Consider the following 24,838-nt stretch of genomic DNA (forward strand, 5'->3'; position numbering starts at 1 on the left):
AGAGGTACCCAGACTTTGTGGGTTCCCCAGAAGGAGGCCAAGAAATTAGCCAAAAAACAGTGAAAATTTCGTTTTTTTCAAACAAATTGGAAAAATGGGCTGCAGAAGAAGGCTTGTGGTTTTTTCCCTGAAAAGGGCATCAACAAAGGGTTTGCGGTGCTACAATCACCAGCTTCCCAGCTTTCAGGAACAGGCAGACTTGAATCAGAAAACCCAATTTTTCAACACAATTTTGGCATTTTACTGGGACATACCCCATTTTTACGATTTTTTGTGCTTTCAGCCTCCTTCCAGTCAGTGACAGAAATGGGCATGAAACCAACGCTGGATCCCAGAAACCGCAACATTTCTGAAAAGTAGGCAAAATTCTGAATTCAGCAAGGGGTAATTTGTGTAGATCCTACAAGGGTTTCCTACAGAAAATAACAACTGAAAAATAAAAATATTGAAATTGATGTGAAAAAAACATCAATTTTTCTCTACGTTTTACTCTGTAACTTTTTCCTGCAATGTCAGATTTTCGAAAGCAATATACTGTTACGTCTGCTGGACTCTTCTGGTTGCGGGGATATATAGGGCTTGTAGGTTCATCAAGAACTCTAGGTACCCAGAGCCAATAAATGACCTGCACCCTACAGTGGGTTTTCATTCTATGCCGGGTATACAGCAATTCATTTGCTGAAATATAAAGAGTAAAAAATAGCTATCAAGAAAACCTTTGTATTTCCAAAATGGGCAAAAGATAAGGTGTTGAGAAGCAGTGGTTATTTGCCCATACTAGCATGTGAATTACACGGCATTTCTCAAATAGACGTCTTTTTTACACACTGTCTTACATTTGGAAGGGAAAAATGTAGAGAAAGACAAGGGGCAATAACACTTGTTTTGCTATTCTATGTTCCCCCAAGTCTCCCGATAAAAATGATACCTCACTTGTGTGGGTAGGCCTAGCGCCCGCGACAGGATATGCCCCAAAACACAACGTGGACACATCACAGAAAACAGAGCTGTTTTTTGCAAAGTGCCTACCTGTAGATTTTGGCCTGTAGCTCAGCCGCCACCTAGGGAAACCTACCAAACCTGTGCATTTCTGAAAACTAGTGACCTAGGGGAATCCAAGATGGGGTGACTTGTGTGGCTCGGACCAGGTTCTGTTACCCAGAATCCTTTGCAAACCTCAAAATTTGGCTAAAAAAACACATGTTCCTCACATTTCTGTGGCAGAAAGTTCTGGAATCTGAGAGGAGCCACAAATTTCCTTCCACCCAGCGTTCCCCCACGTCTCCCGATACAAATGATACCTCACTTGTGTGGGTAGGCCTAGCGCCCGCGACAGGAAACGCCCCAAAGCGCAAAGTGGACACAGCCAAATTTTTGAAGGAAAACAGAGGTGTTTTTTGCAAAGTGCCTACCTGTAGATTTTGGCCTGTAGCTCAGCCGCCACCTAGGGAAACGTACCAAACCTGTGCATTTCTGAAAACTAGAGACCTAGGGGAATCCAAGATGGGGTGACTTGTGTGGCTCGGACCAGGTTCTGTTACCCAGAATCCTTTGCAAACCTCAAAATTTGGCTAAAAAAACACATGTTCCTCACATTTCTGTGGCAGAAAGTTCTGGAATCTGAGAGGAGCCACAAATTTCCTTCCACCCAGCGTTCCCCCACGTCTCCCGATAAAAATGATACCTCACTTGTGTGGGTAGGCCTAGCGCCCGCGACAGGAAACGCCCCAAAGCGCAACGTGGACACAGCCAAATTTTTGAAGGAAAACAGAGGTGTTTTTTGCAAAGTGCCTACCTGTAGATTTTGGCCTGTAGCTCAGCCGCCACCTAGGGAAACCCACCAAACCTGTGCATTTCTGAAAACTAGAGACCTAGGGGAATCCAAGATGGGGTGACTTGTGTGGCTCGGACCAGGTTCTGTTACCCAGAATCCATTGCAAACCTCAAAATTTGGCTAAAAAAACACATGTTCCTCACATTTCTGTGGCAGAAAGTTCTGGAATCTGAGAGGAGCCACAAATTTCCTTCCACCCAGCGTTCCCCCACGTCTCCCGATAAAAATGATACCTCACTTGTGTGGGTAGGCCTAGCGCCCGCGACAGGAAACGCCCCAAAGCGCAACGTGGACACAGCCAAATTTTTGAAGTAAAACAGAGGTGTTTTTTGCAAAGTGCCTACCTGTAGAGTTTGGCCTGTAGCTCAGCCGCCACCTAGGGAAACCTACCAAACCTGTGCATTTCTGAAAACTAGAGACCTAGGGGAATCCAAGATGGGGTGACTTGTGTGGCTCGGACCAGGTTCTGTTACCCAGAATCCTTTGCAAACCTCAAAATTTGGCTAAAAAAACACATGTTCCTCACATTTCTGTGGCAGAAAGTTCTGGAATCTGAGAGGAGCCACAAATTTCCTTCCACCCAGCGTTCCCCCACGTCTCCCGATAAAAATGATACCTCACTTGTGTGGGTAGGCCTAGCGCCCGCGACAGGATATGCCCCAAAACACAACGTGGACACATCACAGAAAACAGAGCTGTTTTTTGCAAAGTGCCTACCTGTAGATTTTGGCCTGTAGCTCAGCCGCCACCTAGGGAAACCTACCAAACCTGTGCATTTCTGAAAACTAGAGACCTAGGGGAATCCAAGATGGGGTGACTTGTGTGGCTCGGACCAGGTTCTGTTACCCAGAATCCTTTGCAAACCTCAAAATTTGGCTAAAAAAACACATGTTCCTCACATTTCTGTGGCAGAAAGTTCTGGAATCTGAGAGGAGCCACAAATTTCCTTCCACCCAGCGTTCCCCCACGTCTCCCGATACAAATGATACCTCACTTGTGGGGGTAGGCCTAGCGCCCGCGACAGGAAACGCCCCAAAGCGCAAAGTGGACACAGCCAAATTTTTGAAGGAAAACAGAGGTGTTTTTTGCAAAGTGCCTACCTGTAGATTTTGGCCTGTAGCTCAGCCGCCACCTAGGGAAACGTACCAAACCTGTGCATTTCTGAAAACTAGAGACCTAGGGGAATCCAAGATGGGGTGACTTGTGTGGCTCGGACCAGGTTCTGTTACCCAGAATCCTTTGCAAACCTCAAAATTTGGCTAAAAAAACACATGTTCCTCACATTTCTGTGGCAGAAAGTTCTGGAATCTGAGAGGAGCCACAAATTTCCTTCCACCCAGCGTTCCCCCACGTCTCCCGATAAAAATGATACCTCACTTGTGTGGGTAGGCCTAGCGCCCGCGACAGGAAACGCCCCAAAGCGCAACGTGGACACAGCCAAATTTTTGAAGGAAAACAGAGGTGTTTTTTGCAAAGTGCCTACCTGTAGATTTTGGCCTGTAGCTCAGCCGCCACCTAGGGAAACCCACCAAACCTGTGCATTTCTGAAAACTAGAGACCTAGGGGAATCCAAGATGGGGTGACTTGTGTGGCTCGGACCAGGTTCTGTTACCCAGAATCCATTGCAAACCTCAAAATTTGGCTAAAAAAACACATGTTCCTCACATTTCTGTGGCAGAAAGTTCTGGAATCTGAGAGGAGCCACAAATTTCCTTCCACCCAGCGTTCCCCCACGTCTCCCGATAAAAATGATACCTCACTTGTGTGGGTAGGCCTAGCGCCCGCGACAGGAAACGCCCCAAAGCGCAACGTGGACACAGCCAAATTTTTGAAGTAAAACAGAGGTGTTTTTTGCAAAGTGCCTACCTGTAGAGTTTGGCCTGTAGCTCAGCCGCCACCTAGGGAAACCTACCAAACCTGTGCATTTCTGAAAACTAGAGACCTAGGGGAATCCAAGATGGGGTGACTTGTGTGGCTCGGACCAGGTTCTGTTACCCAGAATCCTTTGCAAACCTCAAAATTTGGCTAAAAAAACACATGTTCCTCACATTTCTGTGGCAGAAAGTTCTGGAATCTGAGAGGAGCCACAAATTTCCTTCCACCCAGCGTTCCCCCACGTCTCCCGATAAAAATGATACCTCACTTGTGTGGGTAGGCCTAGCGCCCGCGACAGGAAACGGCCCAAAACACAACGTGGACACATCACATTTTTTCATAGAAAACAGTGCCTACCTGTGGATTTTGGCCTCTAGCTCAGCCGGCACCTGGGGAAACCTAGCAAACCAGCGCATTTTTGAAAACTAGAGACCTAGGGGAATCCAAGATGGGGTGATTTGCGGGGCTCTGACCAGGTTCTGTTACCCAGAATCCTTTGCAAACATCAAAATTTGGCCAAAAAACACTTTTTCCTCTCATTTCGGTGACAGAAAGTTCTGTAATCTGAGAGGAGCCACAAATTTCCTTCCACCCAGCGTTCCCCTAAGTCTCTCCATAAAAATGGTACCTCACTTGTGTGGGTAGGCCTAGCGCCCACGAAAGGAAATGGCCCAAAACACAACGTGGACACAACATATTTTTTCACAGAAAACAGAGGTGTTTTTTGCAAAGTGCCTACCTGTGGATTTTGGCCTCTAGCTCAGCCGGCCCCAGGGAGGGGGGGGAAATGCCCTAAAATAAATTTGACCCCCCACCCCCCCAAACCCCCCCCTGCCCAGGAGCGACCCTGGCCTACGGGGTCGCTCCCCCTGCGTGACATTGCCGCCAAAAAACAAATCCCCGGTGCCTAGTGGTTTCTGCCCCCTTGGGGCAGATTGACCTAAAATCGACCAATCTGCCCCCAAGGGGGGCAGAAATGGTCTAAATACAGTTTGCCCCCCAGGGGAGCGACCCTTGTCTGATGGGTCGCTCCCCATCTCTAAAAACACAAACAAACAAAAAAAAAAAAAAAAAAAAAAAAAAAACATTGCCCTGGCAACAAGAGGTTTCTGCCCCCAGGGGGGGCAGAAATGGCCTAAAATAAATTTGCCCCCCCAACCCCCACCCCCTCGGAGCGACCCTTGCCTACGGGGTCGCTCCCCCTGCGCGACATTGGCGCCAAAAAACAAATCCCCGGTGCCTAGTGGTTTCTGCCCCCTTGGGGGCAGATTGACCTAAAATCGACCAATCTGCCCCCAAGGGGGGCAGAAATGCTCTAAATACAGTTTGCCCCCCAGGGGAGCAACCCTTGTCTGATGGGTCGCTCCCCATCTCTAAAAAAAAAAAAAAAAAAAAAAAATTGCCCTGGCGCCTAGAGGTTTCTGCCCCCCCTGGGATAGAGATGGCCTAAAATAATTTTGCCCCCCCCCTACCCCCCCCCGGGGAGCGACCCTTGCCTACAAGGTCGCTCCCCTTGCGTGACGGCGCAAAAAAAGATCCCTGGTGCCTAGTGGTTTCTGCCCCCCTTGGGGGCAGATTGACCTAAAATCAGCCGATCTGCCCCCAAAGCGGGCAGAAATGGCCTAAATACATTTTGCCCCTCCAGGGGAGCGACCCTTGTCCAAGGGGTCGCTCCCCATCTGTAAAACAAAAAAACAAAAAAATCCCTGGTGCCTAGTGGTTTCTGCCCCCCTTGGGGGCAGATCAGCCGAATCAAAATAGGCTGATCTACCCCCCAGGGGGGCAGAAATGGCCTAAAATAATCCCCCCCCCCAGGGAGCGACCCTTGCCTAAGGGGTCGCTCCCCTTGCGTGAAATTCACGCAAAAAAAAAAAACTCCCTGGTGTCTAATGGTTTCTGCCCCCCTTGGGGGCAGATTGGCCTCATCAAAATAGGCCAATCTGCCCCCAAGGGGGGCAGAAATGGTCTAAATATAATTTGCCCCCCTAGGGGAGCGACCCTTGCCTAAGGGGTCGCTCCCCACCTAAAAAAAAAAGAAAACATAACAAAAAGAAAAAAAAAAAAGAAATGATCCCCGGTGCCTAGAGGTTTCTGCCCCCCTGGGGGCAGAAAAGGCCTTCCCAAAAAAATGCCCCCCCCTGGGAGCGACCCTTGCCCAAGGGGTCGCTCCCGTTGCGTGAAATTTGCGCAAAAAAAAAAAACTCCCTGGTGTCTAATGGTTTCTGCCCCCCTTGGGGGCAGATTGGCCTCATCAAAATAGGCTAATCTGCCCCCAAGGGGGGCAGAAATGGCCTAAATATATATTGCCCCGTAGGGGAGCGACCCTTGCCTAAGGGATCGCTCCCCACCTAAAAAAAAAAGAAAACATCACAAAAAAAAAAAAAAGCTCCCTGGTGCCTAGAGGTTCGGCCTAATAATAGGCCAATCTGCCCCCAGGGGGGGCAGAAAAGGCCTTCCTAAAAAAAATGCCCCCCCTGGGAGCGACCCTTGCCCAAGGGGTCACTCCCTTTTGACAGTTTCATTGAAAAAAAAGAAAATCCCTGGTGTCTAGTGGGGTTTCAAAAACCGGATTGCAAGCAATCCGGCTTTTGAAACCCTGTGAGAGACTTCAAAGGGAAGGAAATACATTTCCTTCCCTTTGAAGCCTCTCGGGGCCTCCCCAATGGGATTGAAAGAGAAATGCAAAGCATTTCTCTGGGGGAGACCCTGTGACTAATCAGCGCGTGCTCGCGCGCTGACGTCACAGGGGGGGTTGGGGGGGTCAGGGTGGGAGGGGAAGGGCTTCCCCTTCCATCCCTGACTTGGGGGGGTGGGGGGAAACCCCACAGAGGGAGCGCTAGCGCTCCCTCTGGGCTCTGTTAACAGGACGTAATGGTTACGTCCTGGGCACAGCAGCACTGTGCCTCAGGACGTAACCATTACGTCCTGGGCACAGAAGGGGTTAATTTGCCAACAAAGATATATTAAAAAATAAATAAAAGGATTCTAGTAGGTGGGTATTTTAAAAGTGCTCAAAAAGGTTTAGGATGCTGTAAAACACTGGAGTGTGTTAATTCATTCGCATTTTGTGGTCTAGTCTGCCCTTCTTTGTAACAGGCGATTTCTCCAGCTGTCTGCTGCACTTCTCCACTGACGGGGCAGAGGAGATGCTTTGAGTGCCTACATGCAATCATAGATTCAAGAAGCAAATCAAGGTGTACAGAGAGACTCATGGCCTCATTACGAGCCTGGCGGTCCGAGCGCGATATTATGAGTGCGGCGGTAGCCCGCGGTCAGACAGCCAGTTTTAATCTACATGACGGTCTGGCGGTCCTATCCCGTCAGGGCAGCACTGCAAGCATCGACTACGACCTTCCCCACCAGAGGTTTCATGGCGGTAACCCCGCCATGAAAAGGCTGGCAGAGACAGGTGCAGGGTGCCCCAGGGGGGGCCCTCCACTGCCCATGCATTTGGCATGGGCAGTGCAGGGGACCCCCTGGCCAGCCCTGTCGCAATGTTCACTGTCTGCTTTGCAGACAGTGAACATTGCGACTGGTTCTGTTGCACCCTACGCCCTACAGCATTGCCCTCGGCTCTCTTATGAGCCGGAGACAATACTGTAGGCCGTTTCCTGCTGGGCCAGCGGGTGGAAACTGTGTTTCCGCCCGCTGACCCAGTGGGAAACTCGTAATTGGACTCTTCGGGGATGCTGCCACACTGGCTGTAACCTACCCATCGGGACTTCAATGGACAGGTTTTTCCGTCTGCTGAAGTCAAAATAAGACACTCAGTCCTTGGGCAACAGGCTGGCAGAATGTGCAGCTGATGCCAGTTGCAGCCACATTTCAATTCAGAAGAAGAACTTGACCTAAATGCCAACTGGAACTCTGGAGTGTATAGGGACTGCGCTCATCCTTTTCAAATTTATTTTATATAAATAGGGAAAAGCAAAGTCAGAAAGCTTTTAAACACTGTCTCTCAGCACAGCCAAATGCATCAGAAAGGTGTTCTAAGGTTTCCTGTACTACTTACTGCACCACTGTCGCACAACACTGGCACTCTAGAAATATAATTAACATCCACTGCAGAACTATAACTTAGCTTACTCCTAGCTGGATCCATTCCTATCTAGCTTGCTCATAAAAAATAAAACTAACTCTTTCTCCCTGCAGAAGGTTTCATGAAACCTGGTTGTGTGTTCAATAGTAAAAATCGATGGATCATGCCTTCTACTGTGCTTTATTTACAATACTAACTATGAGCATCACTGATCACTTTGCACATTTAATTAGGATATGCATTTGCTATTTTACGCTTCTGTTCCCTATGCATCAGACACACAGTCCGCGCTGTGTTTTACAGCTCTGGGGCAGGAATTTCCAGAGCCATAGGTAAAATCATGTACTGGCCCTAACAAGTAGGCAAACTGTTGTGCTATTTCTAGCAAGCAGGTGTCATCTTACGTCCATTTGTGGTGACATAAGACTTCTATCTCCCATAGCCTTAAAGTAGCACCAGCCATTCTACTAGTAATCCTGTTTCCTGAGGCCTGACAATGGTTTTCGGTATTTCCCCGACTATGTATTTATGGACTGTCCATTCTCATTGCTACATAAACTACCACGCAGGCCACAGTTCCCAGAACAAGATCTTCTTTCCCCGCCATCTATTTTAGCTTGCAATAATTACCACCTTGTTGTGGTTAACATTGTTTTCAAATGGAATGCTGTCTCTTTGAAAGCAGACAGGTGTGTGGGTGGCAGAGAGGCAGCAAAAAGAACATCTTAATCAAGCAAGACCGCTCTTCATAAAATGTTCCAAAAGAGCATCTGCTTCCAAAGCATATGAAAACATGCCTCCCTTTAAGACACACACAGGGCCTGCATAGTTTTCAGTAATAATTTCACATCTGCTCTCTTTAGCCTATTTCCAGTAACTCAAAATGTCTTAAAGAAGGAGCTCCACAGTAACACTGCATTGTTGGTGGGTGCAAATGTCAGAGCAACACTTACTGCACCTACAGGTGTGTGAAAGCTTTTTTCCCTGCCATTCCCTTTTTTTTCTGACGTCTCAATTTTTTTAAACTGCAAGAAAGCTGGAGTTTGAAAATAAACTAAATACGGGAATAACGTTTACTAAAAGTATGTTTGTGGTAAAAAAAGAAATCAACAGAGAACACTATGAAGAGCAAATTCTTATGCAAAAAAAGGTTCTGTGATAAAATCTGAATACACATACTCACTCAGAGTACCTGCGACACGTGCTTTCCAACCATGCTGCCCATGTAGCAGATATTACATGGGGCGCACCACACCCTCTAGTTCCCACATGGAGACTACCTAAAGGTACGCTGGACGACCCGGTATTTCAAGAGACTCAACATGCCCACATTTGCTGACACTATGAAGACAATTATGCCACTGCCACAACCCGAGACACTGAGTGGGACTCCTTCAAAGTAGTCACCATGGGTTGCTACATGCAAAACATAGCCCGGGTCCACAGAGAACTGGCCAGAGCCCTACAGAGTGTTGACAAGGCAGTGATAGCACTGGACAATCGCCGCCCTAGATGAGGCTGCACGCCACACACTGGCACACCATGCTTCCCTAATAGAGCGCCTCCGATGCTAACATTTCACAGCATCCACAGCTTGACCCCATGTCACGGGCGACAAACCCGGCCACCTACGACCATGGCTATCCTGCCAGGAGACACAGTCCCCTCCAATCACAGAGATTGCACAGGACACCAGCCCACTCTTGCGGTCCCAAGTAGCCATACTGCAGGCCTTCAGCTCTTACTATGTCATACTGTATAGGACGCCCCCGCACCACCTCCGGGCGTGATCCAGCGCTTCTTAGCACCAATCTCACTGCCCTCCATCAGCACCTCAGAGCGAGATGAACTCAATGAACTGATCACATTAGCCAAGGTGAACAAAGCGATACCTGGCCTGACCGGTAACAAGACCCGTGGGATGGACGGCCTACCATTAGAATACTACGACTGGTTCTCCTCCCATCTCACCCCGTGACTAGTGGAGATTTATAATGAGGCCCTCACCCACCGGTACGCTTACAGTCTCCCTCCAGGAGCCTCTTCTTGTCTCCTTGCTGAAGCCCGACAGCACCCCTACCCACCTTTCCTCTTACTGGCCCATCACTATATTAGGCACCAATTATAAAATACTCGGCAAAGTCCTTGCAGAACAATACCTACAAGTGCTACACCCTCTAGTCCATCCAGATCAGAATGAATTCCTGCCGGGCCGTAGCACGTCTAATAACTTCAGGTGACTCTTCCACATAATGGATCACGTCACGCTGCACTGCCCAATGGCGGCACACCTTATATTAGACCTCGAGAAGGCCTTTGACTCATCATCCTGGAATTACCTTTTTGGCGTCCTAAGGGAGGTGGGACTTGGTAGACACCTACTGGCATACATGAAGTTGTTGTACATGAACCCGACTTCCCAGGTGCATGTGGGCTGCCTGATCCCACCCCCTCTTCCCCATCGGCTGTGGAGCATGACAGGGGTGCCCCCTCTCTCTCCAATCCTATTTGCTATCAGAATGGAGCTGTTGGCACATCGCCTCCAATTGGAGGAGTGACAATGGAGCATCCCTCTAGATGGGACCATACACGCAGTGTTGCTGTATGCAGACAATGTGCTGTTGTATCTTCAGGACGCATCAACCGATGTGGCCTCGATCTCAGCGGCCTTCTGTGACTTTGAAGAAGTGGGTGGTGTTGAAGTAAATTGGCGGAAATTGTGCGTCTTCCCATTCCATTGTGATGTCTCACAGCAGAACATTCACCTAGGTGGAGAACCATCAGCATGGGCGACGGCGGCTGTCCACTACCTTGGGGTCACTTTATACCATTCCCAACTGCATCTATAACCTGCAGCTGACCTTCATGCCCTTTAAGTACCAGGTGTGCTTCTAGCAGTGGCTACTTCTTGCTCTAACGGGTCAGACTGCACTCTCCAAAACGATTGTCCTTCCCCAATTGTTACTAAAATACTATTTTGTCAACGTTCCAGTATTTCCAAACTGACGGTTCTTGCAAGACCTGGATTGGGTACTGGGAGACCTGCAGTGGGATAGTGGGAGGTGACAAGTAGCTCTCAATAAGCTCCAACTACCGGTGGGCAGGGAAGGCCTATGAGCGCCATCCTTCGAGACTTATTAACTCGCAGAGCAACTCCAGTAGGTTTCCAGATGGCTGGCAGGCGTGAATCTCTGTGAGACTAGTATGGGGGAAGGTTCCCATCCCCTACACACCCCATGTGAGCTCCTCCATCCTACCATCAGAATGCATCGTTCATGGTCCCTACATGTGTGGGTCGCCCGGAAATGCCTAGCTATGGTCATCCAGCTGACAAAACAAATACTCCCATGACATGCCCCTTCAGGGCCTACCAGAACCCTTAGGGCCTTTTACTGCAGGCCAGCTGTCAGTATGGTACAAATGTTTCATAGAAGTGGTAGGAGGCCTCTTTTGTGCACCCATATCCTCACATTCAAACCGATCTGTCAGGACTATGATGTTCCTCTGGGTCAGTTCTTACTTCATTGGCAGCTGCTAGGGACACTCAGGTCACTGTGGGGTGCGAGAGAAGAGGAACCACCTACCCATGCGGCAATAGATACATTATACATCATGGGTGAGGGGCAGCACCTCATAACATGGCTCTACAAAACTATCAGGAAGCACATTAGGACCCCACTGACACACCTTCGACAGGTGTGAGAGGAGGACCTGGCGAGACCGCTACACAACACCAAATAGTCTACAGCACTTGAGTCCTCATGTCCTCTCCAGGAATGCACGCTTCAAAAATATTCAATACACGATCCTTCATAGGGCCTATATCACGCCCTCCCGGCTCAACCGCATGTTCCCCACCGCCTATCTCACCCACACCAGATGACATGCCCAGGAGGCCAACCTCCAGCATATACTCTGGTCCTGCCCTAGCAGACCCAGCTTCTGGAAAGCCACACATGCCTCACTGACCACCATCACAGAACTAACAAAATGTAACTCCAGGGAGGCCACAGTGCTAGGTATTTTTCCCAGAAGAAAGAACCATAAGGAGCAGGCCTGCTTTGCCAGCCTTGCCCTCCTGCTGGCCAAGCGCCTACTAACTATGCACTGGCGGGCCTTACAACCTCTGACTCTCTCCAGGTGGCATCAGGCACTTCTCCACTAGGGAGAGGCAGAGAGGTCTGCATTACACTGGGAGGAGGCTCAGCGACTTCATAGACGCCCTGTAGCCGCAGTCTTAGACACCAAGCTAACCCAGTTCCGGTAGATCACTGATAGGAATCTCTCCCCCATACCACATCCTTAGCCCTCCTTGCCCTCTGGCTGTCACGACTCACGTGCTGCTTGCGCCTGGAGTTTGCAGATCTTGAGGCGTGGATCTTGAGGGTTCGACTTTGGCCCAAAAAGGGGCGACTCTTTCTGGTAGCCACGGTGCTGTAGGCGAGGAAACGCCAAGGACAGACCGTGACCGTGAGAAAGTAGCGCCAGAGGGAAAAAACCCCTTCAGAAGAAGAGGAAAAACCTCCCAGAAGATTCGCAGGGGATTCCTGGAACAAGAACAGAGGAACAGGAATCAAGGGAACTGACGTAACACAGAAATGGCGAAATCCAGAGCCAAGGGCTAGGAAATCAGGAGCGAGGACACTAACTGAAACAGAGAGTGTTGCAGCGCAAAGAGGAAAAGAAAAACCACCCTTAAATACCATAAAACAGGAAGTGACCCACAGGAAGAAAAAGGACACCATCTTGAATAGGGAAAAGTAGATAGAATAGACTGGAGCAGAAACCATAGAGAATAGGGAAGGAGGAATGCTGGGAAGACAGAGGTAACCTGGGAAGGGGAAAAGACATAAAGGACAGAGGAAGAAAACAGACCCAAAAAGGAAGAAGGACAGAAAAGAAGAAAAAGGAGCCCCAAACAGGTAAGAGGGGTCAGGAGACCCCAGCAAGACGGAGGGAGAGAGCAGCGCGAGGCCCCAAGGAAGTTCTGGGGCCTCGCAGGGTGCAAGAAAGGCTCGGGGCGCGCCACGTCTTAGAGACGCGAAGCGCGGCCCGAGCCGAACGCGCGGCTTGTGCCGAACGCTCGGCTCGCGCCGCGCGGTGCGGCGCGACAGTAGGCCCCCCTCCCGAAGGCCCTGGTTTGAAAGGAAATAAACGGTGAAAGCGCTGAGTCAGAAGAGGAGCATGAACAGAAGATGCATCTTCCCAAGAACACTCACTGAGAGGATAACCCTTCCAATGAATCAGATACTGCAGACGGGTGTGAAAAAGACGAGAGTCACAAATCTCCTGAACCTCATATTCAGGAACATCATCCACTAAGACAGGAGGAGGACAGGAAAACTGACGGGAATACGGATCTGGTACATAAGGTTTGAGTTGGGAGACATGGAAGACTGGATGAATCTTCCATGTGTGAGGCAAATGAAGACGGACAGTGACAGGATTAAGCAACTGGAGAATACGGAAAGGCCCGTAATAGCGAGGTGTGAATTTGTTCTGAGAAAGATGTGAGGGTAAGAATTTAGAAGAAAGCCAAACTTTATCCTGTGGATGGTAGTCCGGAGTGGCCCTACGTTTCTTGTCTGCTACTTTCTTCATATATCTCTTGGTGTGTAAGAGATTAGAACGAATCAGTCTATGGATTTGTAGAAGACGTTTGGAAAAATGAGTAATAGCGGACAAGGGAGTGGGAGACAGAGAAGAAGTAGGAAAAGAGGTAGGATGAAAACCATAAGAACAGAAAAAAGGAGTGGTCTTGGAGGCACTATGGACTGAGTTATTATAAGAGAATTCAGCGATAGGGAGATAAGTGTTCCAGTTGCTTTGAGTTGAGTTGCAAAAACAACGAAGGTATTGTTCTAAGCCTTGGTTCAGACGCTCGGTCTGTCCATTGGTCTGAGGATGGAAGCCCGATGACAGAGCTCTATCGATGTTTAGTGTCTTACAAAAATACCTCCAAAACCGGGAAATGTACTGAGGTCCTCTATCAGATATAAGAGTATGAGGAAGTCCATGAAGACGGAAGATATGTTTGATGAATATCTGGCTTAATTCTTGGGATGTAGGTAGCTTTTTCAAGGCAGTGAAGTGAGCCATCTTAGTAAAAGAGTCCACAGTGACCATGATTACCCGGTTTCCTGCTGAGAGTGGTAACGAACACATGAAATCGGTAGAGATGGTGTGCCATGGAGTTGGCGGAACCGGCAAGGGCTGGAGTAATCCCGCAGGTCTGGTTCGGGGAATCTTGACTTGAGCGCATGTGGGACAAGCCTGAACGTATGTTTCAATATCCTGTTTCCAAGTAGGCCACCAGAAAAATCGTGATAACAGTTCTTGTGTGGCCTTGATGCCTCTATGACCAGCAACCGGTGAATCATGACACATTTGTAATGCCTTTTCTCTCACTCTGTTAGTGGGGATGAATAACAGATCGTGATAATAATAGTATCCTTGTCTCTTATGTAAAAGAGGCCTTAAGTTCTCTATTTCATCATCAGATAGATTGGGGTACTCCAGTTGTACCTCCTCCAGAAAAGACTGGGCTACCCCAATGATCTTACTAGGTTCCAGTAGGGGTTGAGCTGGGACAGGAGTACAATCTGGATAACGACGCGACAGAGCATCAGCCAGAATGTTTTGGGAGCCAGGAATATATGTAATGTAGAAATCATACTGGCTGAAGAAGAAGGCCCAACGAGTTTGACGACTATTTTGGCATACGAAATTTCGTAAACATTGTAAGTTTCGATGGTCTGTTCTCACTTCAAAAGGTTCCTTGGAACCCATCAGAAACTGCCTCCATTCAATACAAGCTGTTTTCAGAGCCAACAATTCTCTTTCCAATACTGAGTAATGTTGTTCTGCAATAGAGAGTATATGAGACAAATAGAAAACAGGATGTTCAAGACCATCATCCTCATGTTGTTGGAGTAGAACGGCACCAATGGCTTTTTCAGAAGCATCGGTGACGACAATAAATCGTTTGTTGGTATCTGGATGTCTTAAGATGGGAGCTTGTGTAAATGCCTTCTTTAAATCCTGAAAAGCTGTTTCCGCAGCTTTAGTCCAGACAAACCCTTTAATAAGATTTTCCTTCTTTAAAGTGTGAGTTATATGGCTAGTTTGTTTTGAAAAGTCTGCGATGAATTGCCGATAGAAGTTCGCCAATCCTAGAAAGCATTGTGTTTCTTTAATAGAAGATGGAGAAGGCCAATCTAGGATAGCTTGTACCTTTTCTTGATCCATGGCTACTCCGGTGGTACTTAAATGATATCCTAGATATTTGACTTCCGTCTGGTCAAACTCACACTTTTCGGGTTTGCAAAATAGTTGATGTGCCCGGAGTCGTTGAAGGACTTGTTTAACATGGGAAGAATGGAGTTCGGGATTTCTGGAATAAATAAGAATATCATCAAGATAGATTACAACTGTCTGATTCAGGAGATCCGAGAATACTGAGTCCATAAATCTCTGAAAGATTGCCGGGGCATTAGTAAGACCGAAAGGCATTACCCTGTATTCAAAGTGACCAAATGGAGTCCTAAAGGCCGTTTTCCACTCATCTCCTTCTTTAATGCGTAAGAGGTGATAGGCTCCCCGTAGATCTAGTTTGGTAAACCGTTGGGCCCCTCTGACTGCCTCTAAAATGTCCCTTATGAGAGGCAAAGGATAACGATCTTTAATAGTTATTTTATTCAGGCCTCGAAAATCCAGGCAAGGGCGAAGGTCCTTTGTCTTCTTGGGTACGAAAAAGAGAGGAGCCCCGGCCGGAGAAGACGATGGAACAATAAGACCACTTTGAATATTTTCATCCAAATACTCCTTTAGTACTTCCTTTTCAGTTTCCGTGAGGGAATACATCCTGCCAAAAGGAACGATAGTGCCAGGTTCCAAGGGAATAGCACAATCGTAATCTCGATGTGGAGGTAACACAGGTTTGGAAGGTTTTTGGAAGACATCTTGAAAATCCAAATAGTGTTCAGGAACTCCTTGGACTGTATTTATGGTCGAACCGGTGGTACCCTCCGTGATTATTGACCTCTTAGGCGACCAATACTTGTCTGAAGCAAAACAGTGCTCGTGACAGAACTGTGAAGACAAGGAAACCGTCCGGGTAGCCCAGTTCACATATGGATTATGTCTGATGAACCACGGGATTCCAAGAATGATGGTATGGTTGGGGGAAGTTATAAGATCAAAGGAGATGTGTTCCTGATGGTTACTGATCTGTAGATTCAGCATCAGGGTAGTTGTATCTACTGGACCCGATGATATCAAAGATCCATCCACCGTGTGTACTTGTTCTGGAATCTCCTTAGGTTGTATAGGAACTTGTTGAGTGGTGGCCCACTTCTTATCCATATAAATGCCACTAGCTCCACAATCTAGTAGTGCCATAGTCTTCTCTTGACGGCCATCAGGTAATTGTAACATTACTGGTAAAATGAACAAGGATGTGGTATTGTCGTTGAAAGAACTGATGGAAGGTATAGCTGCTAATCCCGTCCCCTCCCTTCTTACAGAGGACGGGAAGCGGCGTTTCCCGATGGCCTTGATGGACGTACTGGACAGGTACGCAGTATGTGGCCGGCAGAACCGCAGTATAAACACAAACCCTTCCTTCGTCTATCTTCTCGTTCGCTAGCGGAGAGAGGGCCTCGAGTTGTATCCACCTGCATGGGTTCTCCTTCGGTGTCTCTGACAGGGGGGCGAGGTTCCTCAGAACGATGCGGAAAAACTCGTGAGGTGCTTGGTTGAAAAGACCCTCTGCTCTTTCTCTTCTCTGCTCTCCGTTCCTGAAGGCGATACTCGATGGAGAGGGCTTGATCCATCAGGCCACGAAGATCTTCCACTCTGATGGAATGTACTAGTTTGTCTTTGATTTCTTCTTTGAGTCCTCTACGAAACAAAGTCACCAAAGTACGTTCCACCCAGGTGGTCTCTGCCGCTAGTTGACGAAAGCGTGTAATGTATTGAAGGACATCTTGTGAACCTTGATGAATATCGCATAAGGCCTCTTCTGCTGAAGCCTCCAATCCCGGACGACTAAACACCAGCTTGAAGCGGTTCACAAAGGCGGAATAATCCGACAATACCGGATCGTTAGATGATACCATCGGGGTTGCCCAGGCCAAGGCAGGACCAGATAAGGCACTGATGAGATAACCCACCTTTGTTCTGTCATGGGAGAATTGGGTGGGTCGGAAGGCGAAGTACACTGTCAAGGAGTCAAGGAACTCTCGCAGCTTGGTTGGTTCACCCGAAAAACGATGGGTAGAGGCGGAGAGCGTCGGGACATCACCACTGCGGAAAGCCAAAGCATGTCGCAGCGCAGCATTCTCACTGCGTAGTTGCTGTAATTCTTGAGCTTGTTGCTGAATTGTAGTTAGCAGAGCTTGATCCGGATCCGCAGCAGCTACCACAGTGTCTTCCATGGTGTTAGAAGACGTTGGGATGGTTAGGCGCTGCAATCTGTCACGACTCACGTGCTGCTTGCGCCTGGAGTTTGCAGATCTTGAGGCGTGGATCTTGAGGGTTCGACTTTGGCCCAAAAAGGGGCGACTCTTTCTGGTAGCCACGGTGCTGTAGGCGAGGAAACGCCAAGGACAGACCGTGACCGTGAGAAAGTAGCGCCAGAGGGAAAAAAAACCTTCAGAAGAAGAGGAAAAACCTCCCAGAAGATTCGCAGGGGATTCCTGGAACAAGAACAGAGGAACAGGAATCAAGGGAACTGACGTAACACAGAAATGGCGAAATCCAGAGCCAAGGGCTAGGAAATCAGGAGCGAGGACACTAACTGAAACAGAGAGTGTTGCAGCGCAAAGAGGAAAAGAAAAACCACCCTTAAATACCATAAAACAGGAAGTGACCCACAGGAAGAAAAAGGACACCATCTTGAATAGGGAAAAGTAGATAGAATAGACTGGAGCAGAAACCATAGAGAATAGGGAAGGAGGAATGCTGGGAAGACAGAGGTAACCTGGGAAGGGGAAAAGACATAAAGGACAGAGGAAGAAAACAGACCCAAAAAGGAAGAAGGACAGAAAAGAAGAAAAAGGAGCCCCAAACAGGTAAGAGGGGTCAGGAGACCCCAGCAAGACGGAGGGAGAGAGCAGCGCGAGGCCCCAAGGAAGTCCTGGGGCCTCGCAGGGTGCAAGAAAGGCTCGGGGCGCGCCGCGTCTTAGAGACGCGAAGCGCGGCCCGAGCCGAACGCGCGGCTTGTGCCGAACGCTCGAATCGCGCCGCGTGGTGCGGCGCGACACTGGCCTCCTGAACAACTGATGGCCTAAAAAGAAAAGGCCCTTAATCTCACCCCTGCTTGGCCCTGCAAGCACCCCCTTACACTCAGTGGATCCTTCCTGATGGTTCCCCGGCACCCTTCTTCCCCTTACACCAGAAGGGAATGAGTCATATTAGAGGAAGTGGTGCCCGATTCCCGGACGCCCCACCCAGCCCCTCTCACCACCTGCTCCTCACAACTCACAGCCCACTTACACATCTGTCCGCAGCTTTCGCCTCCCCCCCTGTCAGTTGCTGGGGGCTTCATATATCCCTTCCTCCTGAACCCATCCCACTCTAGCAGCTCACTCAGCATTGATGGGCAGTGGTGTTACGCACAGTGGACAGGGACAGCTTTGTAGTACACTACTTATTGCTCAAACTGAGCCAATACACTATTCCTTCATTTGTGACGTAAAATGTATTTCTGTTAGAAATGTGGTCTTCAGATGGCAGTGGTTTGTACCTACTCTAGTCAGGGTAAGGGAATCACACATCTAAGATAACATCTGCTCACCTCTTGGGAGCTTGGCACAAGCAGTCAGAGGCAATGTGTAAAGTATCTGTACACACACACAGTAACACAGTGAAAACACCACAAAGAACTCCACACCAGTTTAAAAAATAGTCAATATTTATCTGAGTTGAGTTAAACAAGACCTAAACAACAACAATCCAACATACACAAGCAAAGATATGAATTATTTAAAGGTGAAATCTTAGTGCAGCACTTGGGAACACAATAGCTCCAACTGGGGCTATCACAGGGTCTTGATGGAGTCATTCCCAACAGTCCGATGCCACTCGCCAGGGAGTGCGGACCAATCATGAAGTCGCACGGGTCCCAGGCACAGTACCTTTGAGAAGCAAGGAAACACAGACTTTGCACGGAGCTGGGGAAGTGAGGCATCTCTAGAGCAGGTTGGGTGTCGGTTCCTTACAACTACTGGGGAATTGAGGCCACGGTTCCTTACTGCTAGGCAGGGGAGGTGAGGTGTTGGTTCCTTACGGTTGCAGAGGAGGTGATGTAGCGTCGGTGGTGAGGCGTCAGTTCCTTAAGATCCTGCAGGGTCAACAAATCCAGCAGGTCAAGATGCAATGCGTAGACTTCATGGTGTCAGGATCACACCATGGGGCCAAAGGCGCTGTGACAGAGTCGGGTGTCACGGATGTCGGTGACACGGCACTCGGGACTCACATTGTGGCAGGAGTTCAGAGGTGCTGTGGCAGCATCGGGCCTGTGGCGTCGGTCGCAAGTGTTTCATCTGCTGCAGGCAGCGGTGTGGAGTCGGACAGCAGCGCCAGTCCTGAAGTCACTCTGGAGTCGATGTACATGGTTTCTTCTAGGATACACCAGAACTCACTCCCTAGGGCCCAGGAACTGGATTTGGCACGACTTGGTGAGTCAGAACTCCCAGCAAGAGAGCCCAGGTGCTGGCAGATGAAGCCTTTGATGTCCCTGAGATGTATAACAGGAGGCAAGCTCAGTCCAAACCCTTGGAGAACATCTGGAAGCAGGATGTAGAAAGCAAAGTCTAGTCCTTTCACTCTCGAGACAGAAGCAGCAAGCAGCAGGCCAGCATAGCAAAGCAACAGCATCTGGCTCCTCTTCCTGGCAGAATGTCCTCAGTCCAGAAGGATCCTAAAGTGGTGGTCTCGGAGGTCCAATACTTATACTCATTTCTTCCTTTGAAGTAGGCAAACCTCAAAGGAAAGTCTTTGTAGTGCACAAGTCCCTGCCTTTCCTGCCCTGGCCCCAGACATGCTGCAAGGGGTTGGAGACTGCTTTGTGTAAGGACAGTCACAGCCCTACTCAGGTACAAGTGTCAGCTCCTTCCTCCACTACAGCCCAGGAAGACCCATCAGAATATGCAGGGCACACCTCAGCTCCCTTTGTGTGACCATCTAGAATGAATTCACAAACAGCCCAACTGTTATCTTGACCCAGACGTGTATTTCACAGCCAGACAGAGGCACAGAATGGTTAAGAAAGAAAATGCCTACTTTCTAAAAGTGGCATTGTCAAACTTATAATTCTTCTTCACCAAAAGATGTATTTTTAAATTGTGAGTACAGAGACCCCAAAATCCATAATCTATCTGCTCCCAATGGAAAATTACACTTAAAAGATATTTCAAGGCAATCCCCATGTTACCCTATGGGAGAGATAGTCCCTGCAATAGTGAAAATCGAATTTAGCAGTAGTTTTTCTCTATCAGGACATGTAAATTATGCCAGTACATGTCCTACCTTTTAAATACACAGCATCCTGTCCATGGGGTTGCCCTGAGCCTACCTTTGGGGTGACTTACATGTAGTATAAGGGAAGGTTTGGGCCTGGCAAGTGGGTGCACTCTCCAGGTCGAACTGGCAGTTTAAAACTGCACACCCAGACACTGCAGTGGCAGGACTGAGACATGTTTACAGGGCTACTCTTGTGTGTGGCACAATCAGAGCTGTGGGCCCACTAGTAGCATTTGATTTACAGACCCTGGGCACACGCGGTGCACTATACTAGGGACTTACTAGCAAATCATGTATACCAATCATGGACAAACCAATCACCAATACCATTTAGATAGAGAGCACTTGCACTTCAGCACTGGTCAGCGGTGGTAAAGTGCCCAGAGTCCTAAAGCCAGCAAAAATGAAATTCAGCACAGGATCAAAAACAGGAGGTCAGAAGCAAATAGTCGGGGGATAACCCTGCAAAAGGGCCATTTCCAACACTGACCCTGTTTGTTGTTTCCCTGTATCAACTGTCCAGCAATTGAATCCTATTGTTACTCATTATCTTTACTGAAAATGTACTATGACTGTCAAATACCTTGCCTTATCTTCTGTAATGCTGTATCTACCAGTGCTGTAATGCATAAATTCCCAATAAAAATTGTTTAAAAAAACATCAAGGTTTAAGTTACGAATCCAGAAGTGTCTAAATGCAGCATGCGGAGTCTCCATCTATGCACACGGGAGTTGTACAAAGTTCAGTGACCTACACAGTCATGTGGCTCTCATGGATGACTACAAGTTTAATGTTTCCAGTGGAATGTCAGGAGTTGTCAGACAAATCCAGTGTCAATAAGGTGAACATCCACAACGCTGGAGCTTCACCTGCATACATTTGGGAGTTTCAACCTCCCACAATTCAGCATTGTTTAGTGGTATGTCACATATACAAGGATTTATGACTTGTTTGTAATTCAGACTCTATATGGTTTGTAAAATTTATAATAGCTTTAAACTAGAAAAACATGGAGCTCGGTGTTAGAATAAAAGCCTCTTTCAGCACTTTTGGTGGTGTGATTAGAGCTAAAGGGCAATCAGCAATAAATCTATTACTGCAGATGCTTTGAATGATGACACAATGAGAACAGTGAGGCCATCATCACAGAACAAGGAATAAGAAAAGAACAAAACCAACAATAAACCTGCCTTCCATGAAGAATTCTACAATATGTGCAGAAGAGTTTGCCCACAAACCAAATATTTCAATATTCATCGAATTATGTCATTTCAAACTCACTATAAAATGGAAAACATGCAAAACATGGTCAGTTTATGAATCCTAACTAAATACACAAATTCATTTTACCTGTCTCAAATAGCCAGGTTATTTTCACATAACCAGCCAAACCTGTTTATAACCAGTTGGATTATGTAAACGGCATTCAGTGCACTTTATCTGTTTTGGGCAATCATTCAGTATTCATAGAAGTAATCTCACTGCTGCTATTAGTCCTCATAAATACTAATGTTTGCAGCTAGTTCATTTTCCAAGTCTATTGACCTAAAAACAAACTGAGAAATATTCTGCTGAAAATCTTTAGAAATATATTTTAATCACAGCTTTACACGCAGTGCTCCTCACTAGTTGCAAGAAGAAGACAACTTACTTTTGTACGCACTGATCTCAAGTGCTTCAGCATAAGGGTAGTGTGCATGTCTACATCGGAAATGCATCTACGCTATTACAAAGCCAGGCAAGACAGAGCAGGTCACCAGCCACAGTCTAGTAGCAATGCAGAAAGTTCAAAAATGGTGCACACCTAGTGCCATTTTTCATGCAGTCTAAACACATTTGTTTGGATTTTGGAACACACAGTTTGAGCTGGTTAAATGGTGCTAATAGGAACAGGCTATCGAATTCCAAGAGGAATAAAGGTGAGTGTTTGTTAAAAGGGAAGCAAACTACCATCATCCGTCAGACTCACCTTGTTGGACTTTGCACACAGAGCAGCATAAACACACTAGAAAAGGAGCCAAGTGTTAATATCAGACTGCATTGTTCTGACACAAATATATACAATGCACCTGCTATAGAATGAGTCAGCACTGCTTCTAGTTCAAAGGTTTTCAAATTTTGATACATTGAACTAGATTGTGCAAACTGAAACAATACTGCAGCCCTTGTAACCATTAATTGTGTACTGGGGCAGAAAATTCCTCTGCATGTTAAAGGTGTGATCACCTACCCTGAGTACCCAACTGTACTGCCTTCTGGATCCCTAATGCTGGTTTTTGATTCATAGGGGAACACGGATCTTGTGTGTGTGCTATGACACAGGCCTTGATTACAGATTGTGGTCTTGTTGGACCAGGAGGTGTGCTCAAAGCAGTACCCTCATAGTGATGGAAGGCTACGGCCTTTACCAGGAGTTAAGCAGTGCAAGCGCAGTGGTGGCAGTACATTGTGTAGTGGTCATTAGTAGTGAACAGGACCTTTTTACCCTGTGTAACTCGAATGATTCGTACAGGCGCACTCCCCTTTTTAAAAGTTTCACTGCTGTGTGCTTAACTCACACTTGGCCCACATCAGGTAGATGTGGAGTGCTGCACAGCACAGGAGTAGTGACTATGCTGGTTGCATATGTGCCTGGAAAGGCTACAGTACAGGATAGAGCAATACTGTGCAGTACATTTGAGAATAGTGCATGTGCTCAGTGTATGTAAGCATGTGAGGAATACATGACATGAAAGATGTAGTGCTGTGCAGTGTGTGACGAGAGCACATGCTGGGTGTATGTGTACTTGTGTAAAGACGAATACCTGAAGGGTGAAGTGTTATCCAGTACCCACATGGTGAGCGTGTGTGCTGGCAGTGCATGTGTTGTAAATAACACACCCTGGGTAAAGACAGTAAAAGCTTCAGTGCTAAACAGTGCACACAGACTGAACACATACTGAGTGTGTGCACTAAATACATATGTACATGTACAATGCATGGAGGTACTACTGCTGGACAGTATGTTTTCTCTGAATGTACACTAAGTAAGTGTGCCTGCAGTGGTACATCATATGGCGGACCTTAGGATCCAGTTAGAAAAGCCCAGTCCTGCCCGGTGAAAACATGAGGAGGAGAGGAATCCCTCCAGACAAATGTGTGGACTGCTGCATTCCTGTGAACTGGAAAAGACAAACACTAGAGGGAAGGAAGAGACATCCTGTGCACTTCAAGAGGTTGCTCTTTAATTCAGTGATATATCATAAGGCATGGGCCTAAACACATCTGAGAAAAGGAAATGTGGCTGATAAGGGGATCATAAAGAGTATGACTGGGATCCTGGAATTGCCCTTTTGATGTTCATATTGATGTGGCTGACATCAAGGCATGAACTCTATTCACTGCCATGAATTGAACTGTGGATCAATCAGCTTCGGAGTCATGCCTGTGGTGACAAACATCTTTCATGAGGAAAGAATAAATAGAGAAGTGTCCACTTCAAAAGAAGCAGAACCCCAACATAAAACTCCAATGACTTATACACTAAATCACATTTGGTGTCAGGAAAAAGGACTATAAGAAGGGGAGGTTGAGTCCCTAAACATTTGTCATGCCCCAAGCATCCAGACAGGCTGTGTGAGAAGAGGGAGCTCTGCAAGACTTCTGCCTATGACCAGCATTCGGGGCCAAGGTCTGCTAGCCTCCCTGCTGGGTGAGGGGACCAGACCACCTGCCCTGGAGCCTGGAGTACCAGGACCTGCCTGCTTGCCAAGAATATTGTGCCCTTTGAGGAAGAAGAGAGCATTGGAGGGAGCAAGGTCCAGTGTGGAGCCCTACCGTGAGGACTCCCTGTGCAAGGTGTGAGGATTTGGCTTTGCACCGATCAGGCCATACCTCATGTGCAGGGCTATTTTCAGTAACCCCCATGTGTCAGAAGAGGGCCGCTATAGACTGCCAATATTGAGCTCTGTGCCGAGGAAAAGTGGCACTCACACAGCTGTGTTGCGGTCACCCCATGTGCTAGTGGGGGGCCACTGTTCAAGTAGTTGTGTGACCAGCGTGCCATGTCTCGTGAATGCCTAAGCAGCGACCCCATGTGCTAAGCGACAGTGGTGGGGCGATTACACATGAGGAGTCCACATTGTGTCCGGAAGGTACTGCAGCAACTAAGTGTGCCGGGAGAGCCTGCGGGTCCAAAAACTTTGGGGCGTCGCTCTGGAATCGAGTGAGGCCACACTAATAGATCTGCCCTGACTAATCCCGGAGGACCAAGAAAATGCCAAGGAGGACGACCCGCTGTTGCGGGACTCTAGTCAGGAGCCGAAAGACTGAAGTTTTCCCGTTGGGAGGATCTTCACTGGCTATGTCACTGTGAGCTGGGGACAGCCGGCCATGCCAATCTGGAGAGTGCGCCTGCGCGTGCCTGACGCGCCCCGTGTACCGCGAGCAGCCCGACTTCTCCGAGCAGAATCTAATCTGAGTCAACCCATTTGAATGGGTCTGCACAGGAGATACCAGACAAATAAATCTGGAACTTGGTCAAATAACGCACATGCGAGGGCAGAGGATGAGAAGACCAGCGCAC

General features: G+C 47.9%; 1 protein-coding gene across 5 annotated transcripts in view; it reads right to left on the reverse strand.

The window, feature by feature from the left end:
- The window catches only part of REEP1 (receptor accessory protein 1), a 319,570-nt gene that overhangs the window by 66,898 nt on the left and 227,834 nt on the right, over positions 1–24,838 (reverse strand). For 2 of the 5 annotated variants that reach the window (XM_069204337.1, XM_069204359.1), the window contains exon 7: positions 22,244–22,279. The exons of the other annotated variants lie outside the window; for them this stretch is intronic. In XM_069204337.1, coding sequence (XP_069060438.1) covers positions 22,244–22,279 — 36 coding nt within the window. The remainder of the gene's footprint in view (positions 1–22,243; positions 22,280–24,838) is intronic. 5 annotated transcript variants of the gene reach the window in all.

Source organism: Pleurodeles waltl, chromosome 1_2 (assembly GCF_031143425.1).
Source record: "Pleurodeles waltl isolate 20211129_DDA chromosome 1_2, aPleWal1.hap1.20221129, whole genome shotgun sequence".
NCBI classification, from domain to species: domain Eukaryota; kingdom Metazoa; phylum Chordata; class Amphibia; order Caudata; family Salamandridae; genus Pleurodeles; species Pleurodeles waltl.